Source organism: Phasianus colchicus, chromosome 2 (genome assembly GCF_987193195.1).
Source record: "Phasianus colchicus chromosome 2, bPhaCol1.hap1.1, whole genome shotgun sequence".
Taxonomy (NCBI): domain Eukaryota; kingdom Metazoa; phylum Chordata; class Aves; order Galliformes; family Phasianidae; genus Phasianus; species Phasianus colchicus.
The window spans coordinates 17635061-17659242 of NC_143437.1; the positions used below are offsets into that span (position 1 = coordinate 17635061).

At 41.7% G+C, this 24182-nt stretch overlaps 1 protein-coding gene across 1 annotated transcript in view; it reads left to right on the forward strand.

The window, feature by feature from the left end:
* The first annotated feature begins 378 nt into the window (after positions 1-378).
* Positions 379-24182, forward strand: part of SUSD4 (sushi domain containing 4) — a 73195-nt gene continuing 49391 nt past the window's right edge. Inside the window, exon 1 of the mRNA XM_031591744.2 lies at positions 379-979. Within this exon, the coding sequence (XP_031447604.1) occupies positions 379-979 (601 nt within the window). The remainder of the gene's footprint in view (positions 980-24182) is intronic.

Here is a 24182-nt window from a genome sequence, read left to right on the forward strand (position 1 = left end):
AACCAGCATAAGGTAGCTGAAACTCAAATGGGACTCCAGCCCTATGCGTACTTGTAACAGCACAGAATATTCACTCCAAAGCATCAAGGTATGCAATTTCCACAACAGGGCTGTTGGTAGGAGCCCACACGTCTTTGGATACGGCCTTGCTTTGGGACGTTTTGTCATTAACGTGTTTTCTCTCGTTCTCGTTGCGACCTTTAAGTTGATCTCCATTCCATCGGGGTGGAATTCCATTGGGATCCCGCATGGGTCGGTCGCTGTCCCGTCCTTCCCTGCCCGGAAGACTCCGTGGTTACTCCGGGCGGGGAGCGGGGAAATGCCCCGAGCTCGGCACGCTGTAGGTGGCAGCAGGAAACAGCCACCGCCGCCGTAGCCATGAGACAGCGTTTGACTCACTGCTGCGCGGCGGTGAATTTCAGACCGACTCGATCCGCCCGGGCGTCGCTTTCTAACGGCCGCCCGCTCCGCGACCCCCTCGGGGTCGGAGCCCCGCGGCAGCCATGCGTACGCGCGGCGGCGGTGCCGCCCGGTCCCGCAGCGCCGGGCTCCCTGGGGCCGGGCAGGTGCGCGCTGCGGCTGCCCGCCGCCTCCCGCGCAGGTAGGGCAGAGCCGCGCGCGCGTGTGCCTGCGCGCGTCCGCGGGGCCGCCCGCCTGCGTGCCGCCGAGCCGCAACGGCGGAGGGGCCCCGGGGGGCGGCGCGGGGCCGCTGACGGCGCCGCGGGGAGCGGAGGCGGCGGCGGGGGCGCCCCGCGGAGCCGGCGCGCAGCCCCGGGCAGCGGCGAGGCGGCGGCGCGGCGCGGCTCTCTCGTTGCAGGCGGCGGCGGCGGCGCCCCGGATGCCCGCGGCGGGCAGAAGATGTGTCATGGCAAGCAGGCGAGCGGCGGCGGTGCCCTCCCGGCGGCGAGGCGGCGGGCGCTGGCCGCCGCGCTCTGGCTGCGGCTGGCGCTGAGCCTCGGCCCGGGGCCGGCGGCGGGCGGTGAGTGAGCGGCGGCGGCCCCCGCTCTGCCCGGCAGCCGGGCTGAGCCAACCCCTGCCCCGCGAAGGCTCCCCGGCACCGGGGAGGGGGGGAGGGAGCGAGGAGCGGGGAAACTTCCTCCCGTGCGGCCCCGAGGGGAGCGGAGCGGGGAATCCCCCCACCGGGTCGCCCCGCGTGCGCCCCCCGGGAGAAGGCAGCCTCAGGCGGGTCCCTGCTGGGGAGCGGAGCCCCGCGTGGGTACTGCGCGATTCTGTTATTATTTAGCACGATTATTTTAAATAGCCTTCCCCCAGCCCGGTGCCGCTCGGACATCCCTCTGATCGCTCTCGGTGCCGGTCCCCGAGCGGAAACGCGGTGTGGGAGAAGGTGATTTGGGTCTAAAAAGGAACGCTTGGAACGTCCTTCAGCGCTCTCCTCCTGGAGGAAGGACCGAGCCGTAGTTGGCCTTTTTCATTTTAATTACATTTTTACGCTATCGTTTTAAACTACTGAGCCTCTGAGATATTTTGAGCAGGTACATTTAATTACAAAATTGCTTGAAACCGATTCTGTAATTAGACTTGGATTGCGGGAAAAGTCTTAAAGTAAACTGCTTCGCTGCAGAATGAACTTAGCTGCGATAACGAGAGCAGCTTCCCATTTCCACTCCGGCATGTTGATACATTTTTGTACTGGGGGAACGAGACAGCTCGTGACTGAATCGCATCGCTAATGGCAGGCAGAGTTTGATACAAAAATTGCACGGGCTGCTTCTTATGCCAGAGAGTTTGGAATCCCTAAGCCCCAGCAGCTCCGATTCTGAAGCGTTTTCTGCCACTGACCATAGAACTGCTGAAATATGTCTGATGAGGACCTGGAGAGGTCGCCCTGTTCATCCTCCTTCTGATGTGATTTGGTCGTAATTTTCTCTCAGGACTGTAATGCCGTTTTCCAATAGAAATCCCATGACTGCAAATGTGATTCCAGCTAAACAAGCTTTTAAACTGTTGCAGTCTCTAAGAACCCCTCTTTAGAAATCAGTGGCATTTTCTGCTCGTGTGTTTCCCACGGTTTCCTGACCAGCTCGCCTTCCAGTGTGGTGATGCCATTCTTGTGCATCCCTCGCAATTACAGTCGGATGAGTTCCTGTGTTCCCTGACTTCCTTTTTATGGCTCCATTCATAAAACAGGGTGGCCCAAGGACCCCCTTCTCCCCAGAGCCGTGTGCATACTGCAGTTTGCTTGACAGCATTTAGTTGGCTGAGCAGCGCAAGAGGTTCCTCAAGATGCAGTTTATGTCTCCCTTGGATGTAGTAGTTTTCATCACAGCCTGCTATAAATTCTTCCGTGATGCTGATTGTTACTAACACTGCTGCCGTTCACCTTGGCAATGTGGCTGATTCTGTATCAAACCACATTTGTAAGGTGTTTTAGGATCTTTCAAGACTAAAATCTTGCCCAGAGTCTAGGGAAAGGTTATACACTGAATGCTTGTGCATGGCTAAAATAACCACTTGGAAAGATTCACTGCCCTTTCTAAGTTATTACTGCTGTTATTTTCTGTGGGGTTGTACTGGGAAGTTATGCGCTGTATAAATACCTGTAAGTGTACAGATCTTTCATGTGATAGAATATATGGTTGTTCAGGATGTTTTTTCACCCTGAATCATCTGCGTGGTAAAATAATGACTTTTGTAATTAGAACAGAGAGCTGCACATTAGGATTCTTCCTATTTTATGCCCTGTTGTACCTGTGAAGGCTCCCTGCGAAGGCTCAGCTCTGGCTCCTCACTCTGTGACCCAGAGTTTGAGGACTTCCAAGCAGTTGCTGTCACCAACCAAAGCTGTGGCTTCCTTGGACCTTTGCATCTGTTGTTTTTTCAGGACTTGTGTTCTGTAGGCTTGTGTATGCAGATAGAAGGCACATGGCACTACTGACTGCTTTGGAAAATGTGGCCCCAGTCTCTTTATATCTTCTCATTATCTGTTAAATAAGGATAATCATACTTCTTGCAGAGATTTGAAAAGAGTTCCGATGACATTTAATGAAAATACTATGGAGGTGGAAAGAATTTGTTTCGAAAGCTTTAGAAAAACAGCACTGGCAACATGCTAAAATAAAAAGCATCTTGCATATTAATAACAAAAATGAATGGTGTAGCTTTTTTCTATAAATCCATCCACTGCTTACATTTGGATCCCAGTTATAGCTTCCTCCCGTCTTTATCTGATTGGAGAATTTGGCTCCTGTAACAACCCTGTCATGACTTGCATGACTCCGTCTATTTTCTGTCTGACTAAGCCCTATTGATTGTCGCGTTCTACCATTTCACCCCAAATCAATACTACTTATGACTCTTCTTTTTCTTGTCAATAACCCTACAGAGAATAACTCTGTTTATTACATTCTGACTTTCTCCAAGAGGATCTAGCAGAAAATTTGCTATAGAAGTGAACTCAGATGAACAAACCTTTCAGATGTCAATATGCCTGATTCCTCCCAGATGTATTTAAGTTTGCTGACATTGAGGATAAAGTAAATCTCTCATACTCTAGCTTGTGGCTTTCATCTCATCATCTTTGTTTATCTTGCTTTTTTGCCGTAATTCTGCAGTGAAGGAAAAAAGAAAGAAGAAAGCGGGAACAGTTTGGGAGGGCTAGTAATGATAGGCTTTATTTCCTAAATCAGTGTTGTCCTGCAGCACTGATCTCATGCAGGGCCCATGGGGAGGATGAGGGCTGCATCACCCAAGGGGCTGCATCTCTGTAGGCATGGAGCAGGCCTTGGGCTGTCACCAGGCCTTGTCTCAAGGCATGATCGTGCCCTTCTGGGCAGATGCTTGTTTGATCTCATTCTTAAAACATCTCCGCCTGTCTTTGAAGCACTCTCCAGGGTACCCTTGCTGTCATTATGAAGAAATGAGGAAGAAATTCTTAATTCAGAGGGTGGTGAGGCATTGGCACTGCTGCCCAGAGAAGCTGTGGTGCCCCATCCCTGGAGGAGCTCCAGGCCAGGTTGGATGAGCCTTGGGCAGCATGAGCTGGAGAGGGGCAGCCCTGCCTATGGCTGGGTGTTGGGGCTGGGTGATCTGCTGCTTTTTGGGTGTTGTAATCCAGTTGTTGAGTTCCCCTGGGCATGTGCTCTGCAGGCAGCAGCCCTTCATATCACTGGGTGCTTTTAAGATTGGAGGCACACAGCATCGTGCAGAGTGGCAAACAAAGCCAACCTGTTGCGTATCCTTTAAACATTACATTGAATACTGGTGATACAATACAAAGTAGTTTTTTTTCCCCAAAGACTAAGGATGAGTTTTTATAGCTTTGTGGTTTTCATGCACTGCATTGGAGTCTTGGTTCTGCTTGCCTTTGGATGTTGTGGCTACTGAAACCACATCTGTTGGCTTTCTAAGAGTGATACACTTATTTCCTTGGAATAAAACAAATTTTCTGTGTGGTAGTGATGCAGAACCACACTAGAGCTTACTTTTTGCCTACCTGCAGTTGCTTTCAACAAGAGAAAGCAGCCAAAGATTCCCTATATCTGCTTTACATAAACGTTTGGCATTATTTATAAAAACTGTTTTCTGAAAAGCCAGAATGCTTCCTGATAAACTCTCTATGTCTGTAGTTACTGTATTTTGCTCACTCCCTTTCAGTGTCTGCATCTCTTGTCAAGCAAAACAGTCATTTTAGCCTAGAATTGTCTGCACATTTTGCAAAATCATCAGATAAGTTGCAGCATTGGTTTTAACCTCCAGCTCACTGGAGGATCTGGATATTTTGCAAGGAACAGATTTCTCACGTCCTTGTGCAATATCAGTTCTGGACCTATATCTGCCCCATGCAGCTCCCCTTTTTTTCTTTGAGGCTGAAGTTGACATTTCAGTTCCTCTTTGTGTCCATTTTGTATTCAAGTGGCAAGGCCAGCAACATCCGAGGATGAGAGCTCATCATCTATTGTAGTGGCACATCTTCCCACCTGCAGCCTTGCAAGATGTGGGTATTAGCACCCTGCAGTATGAAGGTATGGCTCTGATTTACCATGGGATATGGAGGCTGAGGTTAGCTCCTCCATTTGCTTTCTTGTTTTCAGAATCACAAGAGTCTGTATCGTGATCTCTGTATTATGGATGATTATAGCTTTAGAAAAATTACTTATTTATCTTTGTTTGATTTTTCTCATCTATAAAGTAGATAAGTGATTTATTTCACAGATATGTTATGCAGTGGGTGAAGAACCTGTGACAGTAGTGAGAAATATGAATTTTGACAAAGTATACATTTACCACAGTGAATGGTTCTTTAACACTTTTTATTTTTTTATTTTTTTGTAGTATTGATTATTAATTAAACAGTCTTACAAATATATGAAGATTAGGAAGAAGTTATTTTTCTTTGTTGTTGCTATTTAGAGCTTTTTATGGATTTTTTTTTTTTATAATCCGGGTCATACACATCAGTTTTTTTCTGGTTACCTACTTCTGGTTGAAATTAATTATTTTTCAAGGAAACACATGTTGCTTAAAAAGTATAAAGCATTACACTTGTGCTGTGCATTTCTATGAGGTTTTAGACATGAAAAGGACAATCAGTCATTGCCCAAGTTCACATTTGCTACATGTGAGTGCTAATATGACAGAAAAACTGAGCTGCATCGAGTGGTTAACATAAATTGGTCATAAAATGAGCTTGAGGGATTAAGTGGTGTAGTGTGTACAGCAAACGTGAAAATTAGCTTTGCTTATCTATTAAGGGGGCTGAAGGTACATGTAACATACTAAATTAACCAATTTAACTGTAAAACAAACCTCCTCGCGTGGTTTTACATCTTCCTCTCAGCCCCTTTCTTTGACTTGGCACAAGCAGACCATAATGAAGCAAATTTCAAGCCGTACATCTACTAGTTTTCATAGTGGAGCCGTGCAGCATAGCAATTGTCAACATACACGTTTTTACCTTCTGATGTCTTACACTGCCAGCATCTGGGTTGTATGTGGGATTTGCCCACATTGGGGTGTTTTTTTCTCTGTGTATTGAGGCCAGTGGAAGAGTTTGATGCCATCTGCACATACTGAGCACCTGCTGGCACAGCACATGCCTTCATGTGTTCCCGATGGGTCGCCCTTGACTCACATGGCCTTTTAGCTGCTCATATCAATTTCCGAACTGTGTGGTGCTCATACTGGGCTGATCTTCTGCTCATTGGAAAGATTTCACGTAAGAAACAAATCCTTCTATAGACTGAGAAGAGATTCTCTGGATCTTAGCCTAGCACTTTATTTTATAAATAGAACTTGGGGAAATTCTTAATCCCCATTTGTATGGCACAGCCGTTACAGTAGGAATTTTTGATTGTGACTCTCCTCTCACGGAAACAAGCAACGGATTTCCTATTCTTGTAAACTGCTACTTAAGCAAATCACAGAGGCAGTTTTTCCAGTGTAGTGCCTTATTCCTTTATGTCTGAGATAGCACAAGGCATTTTTCCAGACCCTGAAGGCATCTCCTCCTGAATAATAACAAAAAAATAATAAAAAATTGTAAGTTAGGGTCGAGCACTGAAAAATTGTATCATGCAGTTTCTCAAAGTGAAAAGCACACATTAATGGGAATGATATTTCTGCCTTTCTGGATCATATGGTTCATGATGATAGTTTACATGGAAGAACATTAGAAAAGCATTACATGCGCCTTTAAAATAGTTCTAGCATACTTCTGGTGTTAGACAGGGGCGCTGCATGACCACAAAGCCCTGTTTACTCATGAAAGCATAAGTTTTAACATGGAGTACATAGATGGATAAAATAGATACAGTGACTGATTTCCTGCTGATTGCAGCGAGAAATCTCTGACTGCAGGTGGTGAAGTTGTATGAAACGTGGAGATGAGAAGCATGCCCAGGAAAGGGTGCAACAGAACTTCTAAGTAAAGTTCAATTCTGTGCTCAGTAAAAATGTACAAAATCTTTAAAAAGGTTGGATTTGCTTGGAAACTGAAAAGAGGAGACAAAGCTTACAATGGGCTGAAGAAGAAAATAGGTTAGGTTGCTAAGGATTAGATTATTTAGAAGTTGGGTTATCAAGAGGATCGAGAGAGAGTGTTCTGAAAATACACCTTTGTGCACCACCAAAGGAAAAAAAAGCAGAACACAATACAACCATGAATCAAGAGAATTGCTGTTTTGCTGGACTCTCAGTCCTGAGTCCTGGAGAACAAACTAAAAAGAAGAGGTTGGAAGCAAAAGCCTTCAGATCTTTTTTGGTAGTGCAGAATGCCAGCACATGTAGTTGTTGATCTGTCAGAAGACTGAAGAGCACTACACAGCTTCAAGAGAAAAGTCCCTGTACATGCGGGGAGAGAGGAGATGATGCACAGAAGTAGAAGCCTGTAATGTAGGGTGTTCTGTTCTCACTTCTGCCATTAGCACTTGTGAATGCACACAGTAAAAAAAAAAAAAAAAAAAAAAAGGCTCTAAGAAGTCATTTCTGTGTTTCTGGAGGTAGGTAGTATAGTAAGTTTGACAACAGAGTTATAGAAATGGGACTGGAAGAGACCTCAGAAGCACTTGTGGCACATCCTTCAGACCCTGGGCAGGACCCTTGGATGTATGTCAGTGAAGTAACTCAAGATTTTTTGTTGGAAACTCTACAGTTTCCCTGATTATCTCTTTGAGTGTTTTAGTTTCTCAACCACCAAGAGGGTTTTTCTGATATCTCTTTTTTTCTGATACCCTCTGCTGGCGTGCCAATGCTGTGTCTCTGGCTGTCCTGACTGCTGCTGCTTCCCTTGATCAGGCCTGGAAAACCCCGACTGTCCCTACCCAGCAAAATGTCTCTGAAAAACTAGCTATTAGTTAATAGTCCAAGGGCTAAGGCTTACTTTGTACCCTACATTCTTATATTGCTGTTGGTGCAGAAGGAGTTGGCATGGTTCTTCATGGTTTAGCTTACATTTTTTTGGTTTAGTTAAGGTGACAGAAAAGTTTGTATTTAACACTAGATCAGATCTCATCAGCAGCCATCAAACTAGCAGCCTTGCTAGTTTGGAAGGAGTTACAAGGATTTTCCAAAGCCATAATTGGAAAGAATGAGGAATAAATCTGGGGACCTCCTATAAAAAATGCCTGTTTACGTAGTCTGTTATCTTTCGGGATATGAGACCAATCATTTGTACTTGATCACAGTGCAAACAGTACGGTTAATCCCATACTAAATTGCACCAGGGTGAATTTGTATTTTACTTCTGTAGAGCTGAGTGAAATTATATGTACTGAATGGCCCACAGGAGTTGATGAGATCCACACAAAAGCAAGTCCGTTGTTTAAGACTTCCATGTGTATTTGCAAACAATTTTAAGGAGAGGTTTAAGGACCAGCTACTTACAGCTGACCTGCTTCTGTGCCTAATTTCCTACACTCAGGAAAAGGAGCACTGGTGGTAGCTATGCAGGAGGACTGTGTCCTTCAGCACTCTGGGAGGCACAGGCAGAGGTGGATTGAGAATATTAGACAATGTGGGGGAAATCATGTCCTTCTTAGGCTGGAAGATAAATCTGAGCCATTTAAAACAACATGCGGAGCTGAATTAATAAGAAAGGACTGCAGTGGTGTGGGGATTGAAACTGAGAAGACTTCTTGCTTGAGGAAATTGGATCTTTTAGCTGTAAGAACTTCACAGCGAGGAGTATGTCTTTCATCTGTTTCTAATGCCATGTATAAGCCTATGTGCTATTACTGTGTTTGTGTAGTAATGATTTGTATTCTGAAAATCACGGGTGCTTGTGAGGCAGTCATTTTTTCTGTATCGTTCTACTTAGACAAACAGTTGACATTTTTAGAGATATTTTCTACACATCATTTTACTCAGAGAAAACACAAATGATCCACTTAGAACTGAAAATAAATAATAAATAATTTGGTCTCCTGTAAATTGGACTTGTAAAATAGCTTGATTGCAATTACTAGCTTAGCTACAATCTTGAAAGAATTAAGATCAAATGGTGCTGTTATAAGTAGTGGTAAAAATGAGAATATTCCACTGTACTGTGGCCTTCTGACAGTATTCAGATTCCTGTCCCAGTGTAATACCCACACTTTAAAACTCTTCCTCACCTTGTATGGTTCACATTCCAAAGAGTGGGGAGGATTTTTCAGGCCTTAACCTCTTCCCTTTTTGAAGAATGATTGCTCAAATGCCAGAGTCCATCTTTCAGATACAGCAGATACATCCTCTGCTCGTAGCCTGTTGTTTATCTGCTACGGATGCCCTCATCCAGCATGTATGTCTTAGAGACCAGCACAAAAGGGATGCTCTCCATTACTTATTTTGTCAAGACCAAGGTGATTTGCAGATGCTCGGATACCTTAACCCAAAGTGAAAATCCCAGTACAAGTGTTCACCAACCAAGATAAGCATATGTGAGCAGATGGAGCCCAGCACTGTTATACCAATGAACTTCTTGAAATGGGGTCATCATGGGATGCTCCACTCTGCACATTGGCTGTAAAAAGCGTAGGAAACAAAGGCAGGAAAGGGCATGCAGACTCATGGGACAACCTTGTTAGTAAGGAGGTGCATGCAGCTGTCTTCGCATACAATCATGCGTTAATGCATTAGAGTGTGCCCACATTAATCTTACATGCAGACAGCTAGCTAGATGCCTACGTATCTGCTGGAGATGAATAAGAATCTCAAAAAACAAACAAACAAACAAACAAAAAATCCAAAACCCAGCAGAGAAACTGTAAAAATATATACTACTCTCATGGACAGTTATTTTGAGATTCTTACGCTGCTTCTTACAGCAAGGTTTCTTTTCACACTGCAAAATAGATGACTGTTGACTTTAATGCTTCCCTTTAGGAGAATATTGGATTCATGTGAGGGATGAAAAACAGAATACTGTTGAGCATATTTAGATTCTATTTCATTTTTTATTTCACATATATACAGTAAAGAGTACAACTTCATTCCTCAAATATATACCATTTTAAAAATAAATACATCAGATAAACTCCGTTCATTGTGGGGAGAGGGATTTTGTCAAAGCCAGGCTGAAAAATATCTTTTTGCAGTGGCCTTGTCCTGTTGGGAGGTGTCTTTCCTGGATGCTACTAAAAGGCAAATTTTTCAACTCTGGTTCTGCTTGTGTGAAAGGTTTCTTGGTTTTTCCAACCAAGAAGACCTCTTCAACTTCCAACCTCTTCAAAACCTTGTCCTTAGAACAAGTAGGTATGTGTGGTCCATAAAGCTGGTATGAACACAGGGCAAGTTTATCACTTGGATGGAATCTCATTTGATAAAACAGAGTAAAAAATTATACATAAAATGTTTTTGTCTTTTTTTTTTTTAGCATCAGCATTATTAGATTATAAAAATATAAGGGAGTGCTCATTTAAAGGAGCTCAGAATTATGTCAGCCAAAAAGATTTCACTTCAGTGCATTAGTATCTCAGGTCAATGATTCATTCCATTGGCCTTCCTGGCCTGTTTAAAACTGATTTGAAAATGCAGACTTTCAAAGAAGGTTGTTATTTGTCCAATCTGAAGTCTGATTAATTATTCCAAGGAAACAATGTTGCAACTTTGAATTCACCTTGACACTTGATGCTTAAAGTCAATTTTTGACATAGTTGAGTCTGTTTAATTCTTTGGTAGTTTCAATAGAGAAAAAAGACCTTTGGTACTGTGTACACAGACACAGTTAGAAGAAAATCTTCTCTGTATACTGATTTTTTTTTGTCTCTGCAGTCAGGTGATTCTGTTATCATAAAATTTACAGAACTGAAGCAGCACGAGGAGCTGCAGCAGAGTTTTAGGAGCCAACAAGAATGGCAGCTTACTGAGGATATTAACATGATGCTGCTATTTGCTACCTTGGAAATACCATTTGCTGTTTTTTCCCTGATCTGAACTTCTGTGGAAATAGATGATATGGGGCTTTTCCTGTTTATCAAGTTTCCATTTCTTCTGTGAATTTCCTTTTTCCCTCAGAAGCAGTCCTTCAGGCTCTGACCATCCAGCATCACTGCCGGTACCTACAAGGGATCTTTGTCTCTTTGTCTCTTACACTTGACCATGACAGTTGAAGAGGTAGAGATGACTGAAGGTTGTATGCGATGAAGAGATTTGACCTTATGAAATCGTTCTACAATAGGAGTCCAGTGTGGCTCAGAGACATCTGTCTGGTGTAGATGGGCATTTCTGCCAGCCCAGCTGGGAGGTTCAGGTGCTTTGCTGTCTGATGTGCTCCCTGGGAGGCTGTCTGTCTTTGTACCACGTTACCACACTGAGTCTGAGTCCGTGCTCCCATCTGGTTTTCTGTTGCTGGGCAGGTGGGTTAAATCTGCCCATCTTTTCTCTGTCTTGTCTGATCCCATACTCTGTAAGTAGACCTAACTGTGAAATGGCCGCAAGCTGGTTGGAGGATGCTGACTCCCACTTCAACCAGCTCTTTGTATATACTGGTAGAAGGGATGCCTTAAAGTCCAGCACTTCCCATTTGTCCAACTGTCTCCCACCTCTGGGGCCAAGAATTCTTCCTTCAGGCACTCCTGTCCTTGGCTTCTTCATTATGCTCAGTTGAAGAAGCAGGCTTCAGAAATTCTGTAGTACCTTCTCTACTATTTTTATTGGCTATACAGTCTCTCCTTTCAGCATCTGAAGACCACTCATTCTTGTCCTTTTCCCATAGAGCCTTGTCAGTCCAGAGTTATTTCCTCCCCTGACCCATTTTCAAAAGTACGTACCTGAAAATAAAATGAATGGTTGGATGGGTGCCTTTTTTTGGAGAGGCATTTTAAAAACGTTTAATATGTTTCTTTTACAACTTGGCTCCCTCGCAGCCTTCTACAGATCATCTGGTCTGTCTAGATCAACTGGCTTTCAAAACAATTCTTCACAAACACTCTGTAATCATTTTACTTGATCTCTAATAAAAAAAAAAAAAAGAAAGAAAAAAAAAGAAAAAAAGGTTATTGTTAATAGGGAAAAGAGGTCTCAAGGGATGTGCTGTGCAGAGGTTTAAGTGTAGCTTCCCTTTCCTTCCCAGTGGTAGTAGTAATTTCAGTCTTGACTCCCATATTGGACTTGACTGCATTGATTTTGTTTATTTTTGAACTATGCATTGAGTTTTGAAACCAAGGAGCCCACTTACTGTGTGGGGATGTTCTTACTATCATTTCATGTGTGGCAGGAAGAGAATCATTCTGTACATGTAAGCCTAATGACCCGAATTTGTAAAGCTAAACAGCAACACTGCTGCTGGCATGACTCACTATTATTTTTAGCTCTGAAGGGGAGGAGCAGAGCAAAGGTTCATTTTTCCTCACCAGTTGTGTCTTTTGTTGAACAAACTGGTCGTACTGAGAGCTTTAACTTTCATGTTTCTGTTTTCAGTCAGAATTGTGCTACGCAACTCCTCGGTTTCTTAGCAGCCTCATTCCTTGAGTTCTTGTGTGGCAGGGGTCCTTGCTTAGACACTTTGGGACTTGAACTGTTGCTGGAAACAGTCAGAGTAGAAAAGGTAACTGATTTTATTGCATGTGGAGGAGAACTCAAATCCTGAGCTACTCTGAGGGATAGGGCAGACTGGTGAGGTGCTGCTGCCTTTTGGATACTTGCTAATAGGATGACCAAAGCAAAAAGCTTCATTCAGATTACATGGGTTTTAGGTCTTAGATAGTAGCTCATAGTGGCTATGCAGCATATTTGATAAGGAGATTACTGCATGCACGTACATGAAAATGAAGAAAAGGTTTACTTTCCTTTTAAATCACAGTGGGAAACGGCACATACAGAAATCTTTTCTTGGGAAAAAATAAAAATAAATAATAATAATAAAAAAACAACAGTGTTTAAATCTAATTTGAATTATTTCTTAAGAAAGACATATGATGATGAATGTCAGTTGAGTGATACTCGTATGTTCTCCATAATCAAGCCTCACTCTGCTACATATGGGAGATGTATCTGAGCCAAAGAGGGCTCAGATAAAGGGCAGAGAATATGGAATACAAGGGAAGAACGTGCCTTGCATTATCAGGGGACTGCAAACTTAGATAAAGCAAGACACAGACATTTTGTCAAAGATGTGGGGTATGTAAGTTTAAAGCTTGCTCTAGGCGGTTTTAAGTCAGCCAGCACTTAGAGCAGCCGATAACCCAGAGTGGCACTGACCTTGGCAGATGCACAAGGGTAAGCTTTGCATGGAGATGAATTATTTCTTGATCAGTCACTCAAGTAGGAGTGGCAGTGTCTTGCATTCCTTCAATATTGATTATGGATGTTTTATCCCAAAGCAAACACATCTATTGCAGATAGTGAAATCAGAATCAGTCTCTGTGTATATCTGAGCTCTTTTGTATCCATTCTGTGGTATCCTGGGGCACAGTGGTGCTGCTAAGCTTATGCTGCTCTTCAATCTTCTTGCATTTTTTTACTCATTCCTCTTTAAAGCTGCAGTGCATAGAAAAGGAAGCATGATTTTGCTCAGTAACTACCATCAGGCTCTTTTGTCTGATTATTGTTGGCTTTTTGCTCATTGCATTCATGTCTGAAAGATGTCTCGTGACCTTTGCATGTGGACATGCAATTGCAGATAGTTTTCAGGTATCATAAGTGGCTGCTTCGAGGTTGTCAGTGTTTAGAGACACTATGGAGGCAATTTAGCCACAACGACACTATTTTTAATCCTTCTTCTGTGTGCTGAATCACTGTACCTCTTGCTAAATATGTCAGGGTCTGTAGGTGTTGAATGCTGCTGGGATGCAAATCCTTTTTCTTGTCAGGAGATATCCAGGCTCAGGAAATAAAGTGCCACGATGGAACAGAGCTCATTTGTACCCTCCCCATGCAAACTGCAGCATTTTCTAGTCGCTGAATAGGGCAGCTCTAGAGTCACACGTAATCCAAGCCCTTGTCTGGAGGGTCATCAACTGTGATCCAGTGTACAAAGACTGCTGTCAATGCCAAAAGTCCCACAGATGTTCTCATTTTAGGCTAAATATATGAAAATAAAAATTCCGGAGATAGAAACATGTATGGATTATCTGATACCTTAGGCAATCTAACGGCTGAAGTTTCCCTTCTACATCTTTATTGGGTGACTTGATGGGGTCAGAGGTATGTTTGCGCACACTGCCTCGCCCACCTGCTCTCTCTGCTTTCTCAGATCCTCTGAGCTGTCAGAGAAGCAAAATTCAGAGGACTTCTGCTTTCTCTGTTCTTCAGAGAAAAGAAATGGTGTCAACTGCAATACTCCATTCAGACACAAAAACCTGAGCTGGCAGGAAAAAGCAGATAGCATTACTGATGCGTAAGGCTGGTTGCAGAAGGAGTCCTGGGTTTTAACAGTGGTCATTGAGTTACAGATCAGATAGTAAAGATTTTGGACAGCTGCATTTTTTTGCTTGCTTGTTTCTGTGTTAGACATTTGAATAAGGGATGTAATACTGTGATGAGAAATGGCTTTATTTATAGGATTTTTTTTAGCAGCATGGCCTTTTAGGCACTATTGCATTGTGAGATTCAAGCTCTTTGTGAGCTCAGTCTCTGTTGACAGCTCATGATCAATTCCATTTTGCAGATGGAACAGGTTTCCTTACTGTGCCTCAACCTGTCTTCTGATGGCTTGCCCACAGAACTAGCCACTGTCAAACCAAAATGTTAGTATGGATGAGAGCTCACTCATATGCATTTACACATATGTGAAGGCCCACTGCTTACTCAGTTTCTTGAGCAAAAAATATACATGATTATCTTGCTCTTTATACATATGTAATACAGAATGCAAAGTTATGCAGCCAGAAATAGGAGCAGGAGTTTGAAAAGTTCACTTGTAATAAAATCAGAAATGATTATTGAATTGGTGTATATTAAAAAGAAGGCTGAGTGCCGCTGGGATTTGTATGTTCATTGATCCTTTCAGCAGGTCACCACTTGTTAGCTCCAAACCTACAGCTGCTTTCCTCTGAATGCTTTCTTTTATTGTCCTCTCATGGAATACCTATCTGTCTCACAGTATCAAGTCACTGACAATTACCAATAATTATTGTCAGTTTGAAGGGGAAAACCAGGACCGAATGGGTCAAGAGACTGCACTGCTCTCCTGTCCCTGACAGTTTTACATTGACAGCCAGTTGTCACACAAGGCTGCTGCTGTGGCCTCTCCTATGTACTTTCTGAATATAAAGACCGTTATACTTTCAGCTGCATCAGAAGCAAAACATCACAATTGAGTAAAGAGAAGAATTCAATTTTCAGGTTTCTTTTTTTTGGCTGTATACTTCCAGCTATACAATATTGACATTAAAAATATTTTAAAATATAATATCTAGTACATTGTTCAGGTTTCTTTGCCTCAATGCCAATTTTAGGAATTGTAGTAGACTAATGCCTAACATGAGATTTTTTTTTCTGCTATACCTCATACTGTAATTTATAACTGTGCATAGGAGATTCTTGATCTCTCTGAAAGCTACACCATGTTTGCAGTTTATTTGGAAACTGATGATGTGGTTTGATTTAGGTCCCAGAGTTCCTCCCATAAGCATTAATTTTCCCATTCAACATAAAAGGTTTGCCTAAGACTGAGCCCTAACAAATGAGGTGACATCCCGTGATCATCGAATCATTAAGGTTGGAAAATACTTGTATGATCATCTAGTCCGAGTGTGGGAGACCACAGGTTTAACCAAAGGACTTCATTTTCATGGGTGATCTCCCCAAATTTGTAGTAAACGTAGATGAAATCTGTGGTTTTTCACCATCTTAGGAAGGTGCATCTTATGGCACTGTTAGTGGGGAGTGACTTCTGGCCACTGTACTGAAATATCTTTAACAAGTTATCATCTGCTCAGTGTTCTGCAAAGACAGGAAATGTTTACGGGACATTCTGACAGCTCTGTATTTGTAACACAGCTGAATTGGGCCCATTATATTTACAAAACTGATGTTGATCAGAGTAGCACTTCTGAACCATTCATCTCTGAATAAGAATATTAGACAAAAGGCGTGTATTTTAAAAATACATTCAGTATTTTTAAATAAATTTGCATGTAAATTTGCATGAAAATAGTACTGTTGCTGAAGAGTGTATTATAATGTGCTACATAAATAATCAACTTCTAAGTAGACTCCAAATGTCTATTTATGCAAAATAGCAGTTATAAAAAATTAGTTCATGTTTTAAGTCTGACAGTAGCTTACTGTGTTCAGTATCTTTGGTTTGTATGGCAGAATACTTTTCCCTTAACAACATATTTCAAAAAAAAACCAAAAACAAAGCACATACTGAGACACATTCTGTGCACACTCACTGTATTTAAATATAAAGTTCAGCTTGCATAATGAGTCAACTACAACCAGGGAGTTACTAAATGTGATGGTTTGTCAGTAAATGTTCTACTATGCCTGCTTGTTATACAGGTTGTTCATCAATAGATAATGCCATATATGCCACAAGATGAGTGAACTAAGACAAAAAGGTTTCTAAATAGATAAATATGAGTGGCTTTACCTCTTGTTAGACCATTAATGGATCGTGCTCCAAATGTCAAGTTTAACAGCTAAATTGCAGTTATTTAGTAGTTGGTTAAATAGCATTGCTACAGATTTAAGCTTGTAGGGTTTCTGGAATGGAGTGAAATATTGTATTCTACCTGCTTATTATTCAGCTCTTCATGCCAATATATACTCAAGCATTTGCTGGATGCAGTGACTTCTTAAAACAAGAAGTTGTGTTTATTTAAGCATGGATCTTCTATCCACTCCACCACAGCAAGTGACTGTTCCTAAGTGAGTATGAAGGATGAACACCTCTAGCAGACATCGCTGAGATGTCTCTGTGCACATAGGGTCACTGGGACACAGTGATTGAGAGACCCACTCTCATCCCACCTGCACGGTGTATTTCTTTGAAGTGTGGAGGCATGTGACCAGACATTCAATTTCTTTCCGGTATATTTTTGACTCTTGAAAGTTCTGCCTTGTCAGGCAGAACTTCCGGAGTTGACGAGATATTAATGCTAATGGTTATTCAGATATCTAAAATAAGGCATATAATTCTTTACAAACATCCTCAAAAGTTCGGATTCAGGCAATTCTTGAAGACTAACCCTTTCTCTCTTCTCAATCTTCTGGAGGGGGACCTAATCACAGTCAGATTTTGCATTGAGAGAGAACTGCAGAACTGATGTGAACTAAGCACATCAGCTTTCATGTTTTCTACCTGGTTGCCCATGTGCATCTTTCTGATCCGTAAACCACATGTCCACTATTAGAGCTGCCTGTGCAAAAAAAGTCAAAAAAGCCATCTGCCTGACAATATAAATCCATCCTTTCTTCTATAGGTCATTAAACAAGAGTGCAACATGGCTATATTTTTTCTTGTGTGTTTCCTACATATTCTCATTGAGAAAATCACTTTAGAGAAACCTAGACCGTGGCGTGAGTTTTCCATTTTGTTTTGATAACAGTAAGTTTTGAGATCACAATCATGTCCTATATGTAAGGGCCCTGTGAAAGAGTTGCCACCTACATTTTTTTTAGTTGCAGGTCTTGTCTTAACACTTCAGTCCAAGGATCACCAAGAGATTGCAGCTGCTACAGTAACGTGGGAAGAATTGTTGGGGAGGGTGGAACTTAGAGATCTTGAGGATCAATTTGATTTTGGATCCTGAAACAAACATGGCATGCTTGAGCACTGGGGATGTGTTCTTTTCCTTGTTTACAGACTGTAGTTTTGTTTGTTTTTATGCAACATTGCATGGTAGTTAAGCCATAAGGTGAGAATGGCACATGCTTTGGCCATGAGTTAAAGTTATAAGTGACTTAAGAGCAGAAGAAATATTTATGATTACAGAAGCCATGTCCATATCAAGTAAAATACCCAGAAGACATGCCTGCAATGGACTGCCCACCACTTGCATTTGGTTAAAGCAATCTGAAGGTAGCCAAGTCTTTAAATATTTACCTTTTAAAAGACTGACTTCTCCGTTGGTTGGAGCTGGAAATCAAGAGAGCTTAGTAAGAGTTTCATCTGTGTTTTGGACTGATGGATATACAAAGTAGTGAATCAGTTTTATTTCTTAGGAGAAATAAAGCCTCCTGGCATTCACTGGGAGTTTTCTCTTCTCATGCACATGGGAGCCTTGAGTCCTACGAAACTATCTTTACCAGAGGGACCAGCTATCTCTTCTGATACTGTATCAATGTCTGGGAGGAATCAATACTTCATAGTCAGTCATAAAAAATTCCACTGCCTGTCCTGCTCTAAAGTACCATTTATGCATCAGCATCCAAGTCCAAGGTTAGGCAGGCACACATTTTAAAGGAGTTCATTTTCAGATGTGTACAAATCCTGTTAGTCAGCTTGGGGTTGACTGACTAAAGCAGCTCTGCGGAGCAGGACTGTGAGGGTTGCCAGTACTGGAACATGTTGCTTAGCGAGGAAGCAGCTATTTGTGTAGATATTCAAAACATGACTGAATATAGTCTTTGGCAATCTTCTGTAGCTCACTCTGCTTTAGCTGGAGCAATGGACAAGATGGTCTCTTCCAGTCTGAATGGTCCTGTTATTCTGTCATATAGCAGAAATCAACATAAAAGGCTTCCTTATCTGACTTGTCTATCAGCCAGGTCAAAGACAAAAGACATGCATGAGGCTTGCTCCATTGTATAGAATTTATGCAGTTGTGGGGTCACAGAATCACAGAACTGTGGGGATTGGAAGAGACCTCTGGAGATTATTGAGTCCAACCCCCAGCTACAGCAGCTTGAACAGTTAGGTGTCCAGGAGGGTTTTGAATATCTCCAGGGAAGGAGACTCATCCTCTCTGGGCAGCCTGTTCCAGAGCTGTCACCTTCACAGTAAAGAAGTTTTCCTTGTGTCTGTATGGGACTTCCTATGTTCCAGTTTGTGTCCATTGCATTACAGTACACCCCAAGATTCCATTGGCTTCTTGGCCCCAAGGATACACTGCTGGCTCCTGGTGACTGACTGTGATGTGCAGCTCACATCCAAAAGACATGGACTCAAGGCAAACTGAGTGTGAGGCTGCAGTGTGTTCCTAACATAAAGAAGCAGCTGAAGATCTATGGCCTTCTATTTGAAATGTTCGGGATTTTTATGTATAGTCCTCATGTGGACTTTTTTGCTCATCTTTGAGAGCCTGAATGATCCCAGCCTGAAAATAGCTCCTTGGAAATATTTATTTTGGCAGCATGTAATCTACATCTCCTCCCCTTTTTCGTATGCGTTGTAACTTTATTCCAGAACAAATATATAGTGTTTGATCAAGGTGAAACAATTTAGGAACACTTTCAGTACAGAGTTAAAGGCCTGTAGCGCAATGTAAGTAAAGGAGTGACTGTTAAAAAATAAAAAGCTATAGAGATGTTAGTATAGCCTGATACTGTGGTCTGTTATTACTCTTATCATCAGTGTTATTGCTGTTATGACTGACATAGATGTTTTTAGCACAGCCTGGCTGCTATCCTCAGCTGAAATTAGGAATGGTTTGTTGCATTATTTTCTTTATGAAGCACAACATAACTGTATGCTGCCTTGGCGCAAGTAGGACCAAACTGTTAAGGCACAGCTCACGTTCTTCAGTGTCCTTGTGTTGTTGCTTTCATAATAGAAACAGATGGCTTAGCAGAAGTGTTTCTGGCTTTGGTAAAACAAAGATGCAGAAGGTCATATGAACTGGCTTTATTTGGAATATGCTGGCTATTACAGTTAGCTGTTTGATAGTCAATCCTAGACGTACATCTCCATTGCACAGATAGGATCAAATGTCTCTCAAGTGCAGGCAACAGGGAAATGAAGTGGATGGTTTTAAGAATTAAGATGCAAAATAACTGATTTCATAGGCATATTTTTGAGACATTTCTGCTGATATCTGATTCTGAACATGCAGCAACCACGTTTTGGTTGTATAGGAATAAAATGACTGCTCTGTTGGAGGCATGTCATAGTTGCTTACATAAAAGCCATGATGGCCCTGAGACCTTGAATCTGGACAAAGAGATAAAAAAATAGTTATATTTTAAACTCCTGATTCAGTGACCTTAGTTCAACAGTGACAAAAGATTTCTGCCTTCTAAAAAGGTATTAAAGGACCTTGCAAATGTGAAATGGATTTTTCATTTGCTCAGGTGCCTGCATCATGCTTTCCATCCTCATGACCTTTCACAGAGCCAGCAGAGATGCCAGTTAGGGATGAGAAGCTAAACTATGCTTGGCAGTAGAAGTGAGGTGTGTGGAGATGGAGAGGTGCTGGGGCTGTGGAAGAAATCTGTATGTCCTCCTCCACTGAGAATACTGATATTTTAGTTTTTAGCATTTTATATCCATGCCAAATGGAAAATTCGGTTTATGCTTTTTAGACCACATTCACTGATGTTTGTTCACTGTATTTTGGCCTTTCATGTATGTGACTAAGAGTAGGCTAATGTATGTCAGGCGTGTGATTGCTGAAAGTAGGAAAAATAAATGCTAGGAAATGGTCTGCAAAGTGACTTTATCTCATTTTCTTCTTTATTGTTGTATTAGATTGATCTACAGTGTCTTCTTTGTTCTGACATGTATTTATTCGCCTTTTAATTTTCTGCATAAAACTTAAATAGTTACACACTTATTTTTATATCTATCAAAGAGAAAAGAGATCAGTGAAGATAGTAGTGCTGAGAGGGAGAGAAGGGCTTTTGGAAATATGTTTCTACTTTGATTAGATTTTGATTGTGGTTCTAAATATAAAATCTTTCCAAACTTTAAACTCCAGAAACCTTGTTAGGTCATGTTCACAATCAATTGAATATTTGGCCAGCATGCCGTTAAATGAGTATTTTCCAGTTCATAATTGTAGTAAGGATAATAAAGTAGAGTTCATGAGGAAGGCCTTGCATGCCAGTGAGATGGTCCATTTTTAATAAAGATCTTAACTACTGCAGCAAAACATATTTCTTTTCCCTGCAAATATTGCCTTAGTGCATACTGAAGGCAATCATAGCTTCAGCAATATTAGTGCTGCTCTAAAAGTTGCAGCTGAATATGTCAGTGGGAGTCAAAGTAAAAGGTGCCATAGAAATGTTATGAATTATTATTAAGATACATGAAAAACCTCCGCAGGGAGGAACTGGAACATCTTGGGAGACAGTCTGCAGTCAGCCAGCTGGGAGAGCTGGAGATAGCATGTTAATAGAAATGTTGTTTTTCAAAATCACCATGACATCAAAATTTATATCAAGTGCTGTGTGCTGCGGCTGGTTATATAACAGTGATTATATTAGGTGTGATGAGCAGCTGTGTAGATGAGATGGGCTGTGATGCACTGGGGAAGATGGAGTTGGTGGTGATTCCTGTAGCTAATGCTACATTAGGAATCCTTGTTTCCAACATGACAGTTGTTTGGCTGAAATTTTCCGTGCTTGGTTTCTTTCTGCCTTCATAGCTTAGGATTCCTGGAAATGTTAGAACAAAATTTACAAAATATATAATTGTGCCCAATTAAGTTACTTTTCACAGGAAGTAATTTGAAGTGTTCCTGTATTATCAGTTTTTTGAGCAGCAACATAATTTGCCCAGGTGTGAGGCCTGAGTACTAGGGATGTGCTTTATTGGCAAGTAAGCTTGAACAGATTTGATCAAATACCAGTGCTCATTGTGTCAGGGTTTGCAGATATTAATACATGCCTTTTTGCCCAGGGGAGTGATGGTCAGAACAAAGTTGCACGAAGGAAAGCATCAGTTTTCTTTCTTAAAGTAAATGATGTGCTGGAAGAGGTTGAAAGGACACTGAATGGCATGGACCCTCAGGTTACAAAAAACTAAAGTCAGCATTGCTCATCTGGCCATTCTTCCAGCCTGCTTATGTCTAAGCCCATTGTAGACACTTGTGTTCTTTCTCAGAGCAATCACCTATTTTAACCCAGGTTGCCTATGCAGAGTTATTTCAGATATGGGAAAGAAAAGCAATAACAGAAATAATCAGTGTTACCATTAAGAATTCCAGTAGGATATTTACTTTGCATATGGGAAAGAACTGAAGTTCCCTAGCATACAAGAGAAGCATCTTGAGAAAGTATGGTAAGTACCACACGTCATCTAGCAAAATAGTCTGGTATTTGCTTGACAACATTTTCCTCCTTTAGTAGAAAGAGAAGGGAAAACATCCCAGTTCCACCCTAAGTAATCTAAAACCTAAGTTCTTGTGACTGTGAAGTAGAGCCCCTCTGGCAAGATTTCTTGGTTAGAAGGATGATAGTTAAGAATAATGACATGCAAAGTCTTTATATGGCAAGCATCTTCTCAAAAACAGCATAAGCAGTTCAGAAGTAGTTCAGAGACTAGAACAAGTGATGAATATTTCAATAAATGTACTGTGGAAGTTACCAGACACAAACATACTATATCCTCTTTCATCCTCTGAGCAATATATGCTCTAAGGCAGATTTCTTCTGAAGAGCCGTGGAAGGACTAGGGTATAAAACACAGATGCTACTTCGTAGTAGTGTACTTTTAATATTTCATATTTTTAATGACATTTTGAAGGTCAGCTGTCTAGGGAGCTTGAGGGAGATTGTGCAAGATGTTGAGAGGTCTGAGAAAGCCCCAGTCTGTTCTTTGAAGAACTCTGCTTTCATCCATCTGCTTGGCAAGGCAGCCGTGATGCATATAAAACCTGTATACACACAGACTCCATGCATAGGAAACAAGCTATATGTTTTCTTTTGCAATATCTGCTAAAAGCTTTGTATCTAGATATTGAAAATTTGATAGCATTTTACTACCTCAGTGTATTTCTGTATTAATATCCAGTGTTAAAAGGCTGGCTCGCTTGAGTAATCTGAATTGCTTGTAGCTACTCACCAAGATGCATCTTTAGATGAGGCAACTGTTAATCAAAGGTGCTCTTATCATAGTCTTATTCTTGTCCTTCCTTTGCATACTTTCCATTTTTGAGTGAGCAAGTTATATCATAAATTTCATCTTTTTACGAAACCTTTCACTGAAATAGAATTTGGTCTTGAGGCAAGACTGCTGCTTCTTGGAACTCAATTTCTCAGCTATAATTATTTTCATTAATTTCTCTGTCACTTTCAATAGCTCTTTATTATAAAGTTATCAGAGGCTCCCTCTGGTGGTTACATTAATTTAAATAAGACTAGTGTTCCAAAACTGAAGAAGCAATAACAACATATCTGTTGTGCAAGAGCAGCAATATAGTTTTTATATTGAAGAGGAAAAAAAGTAATCTCCTGCAGCAATATCTGAATGATTTTCAGCAGAATACGAGCTTTACTTTAAAATATTTCATTCACCACTGCTATTGAGCAGTACTTTCACATAGGAGCAGAATGTGAGATCTGTTTGAAAACATAGCCTCTCTTTTTGAGTATTTAAAGAATAAGATCTGTTATCTCACCTGACGTGAAAAACTTCTGTAATCTTTGACTTTCCTTTAAAAAAAATATTAGTGTAATGTGCAGACTTGATTTGAAGTAATGGTGTTGCATTCAAAAATGCACCTCTCTGTTCCCGTTAGTTTCATCTGTTGTATTCTTTTTTCCCCCGAGCTTTCAGAGCATATACAAAATAATGCAACAGCTCAGTTCTGTTGTTTGTTAAGAATCCATCTGGCAAATAGTCTTGATGAAAAAAAGTTAAACCTAATGTATTTCATCTCCTGAGTGAAGAGCTTGCACGGTCTGTTATTGCAGTTGAGCTTGGGAAGCCCCAATATTTTGGCCTTGGGGGCAACAGCTAAAAGGAGCTTTCAGGGAGCCTGTGGTGGTGTGAGAGGCAGGCCTGGCTCCTCTGCCATGTGCCAAAGCAGGGGCTGGTTTTAAGCAGTGCTTAAAAAGTGCTGTTTGTCCATCTATTTTTTGTAGGCCATGAATAGATTTTCAGAAGGTTTTAATTAAAATGCTGTGTTCCTTTGGGTCCTCACAGTCTGCTGTCCCATGATAGGATGAGAGGTAATGGCCCTCAAGTTGTGCCAGGGGAGGTTCAGGTTGGACATTAGGAGAAATTTCTTCTCATACAGAGCGGTGATGCAGTGGCTGCCCAGGGAGGTGGTGAGTCACTGTCCCCAGAGATGTGTGAACCATGGACATGTGGCACTGAGGGACGTGGTCAGTGGGCAATGTCGGCAGTAGGTAGATGGTTGGACTAGACGATCTTTGAGGTCTTTTCCAACCTTGGTAATTCTATTATTCCCCAT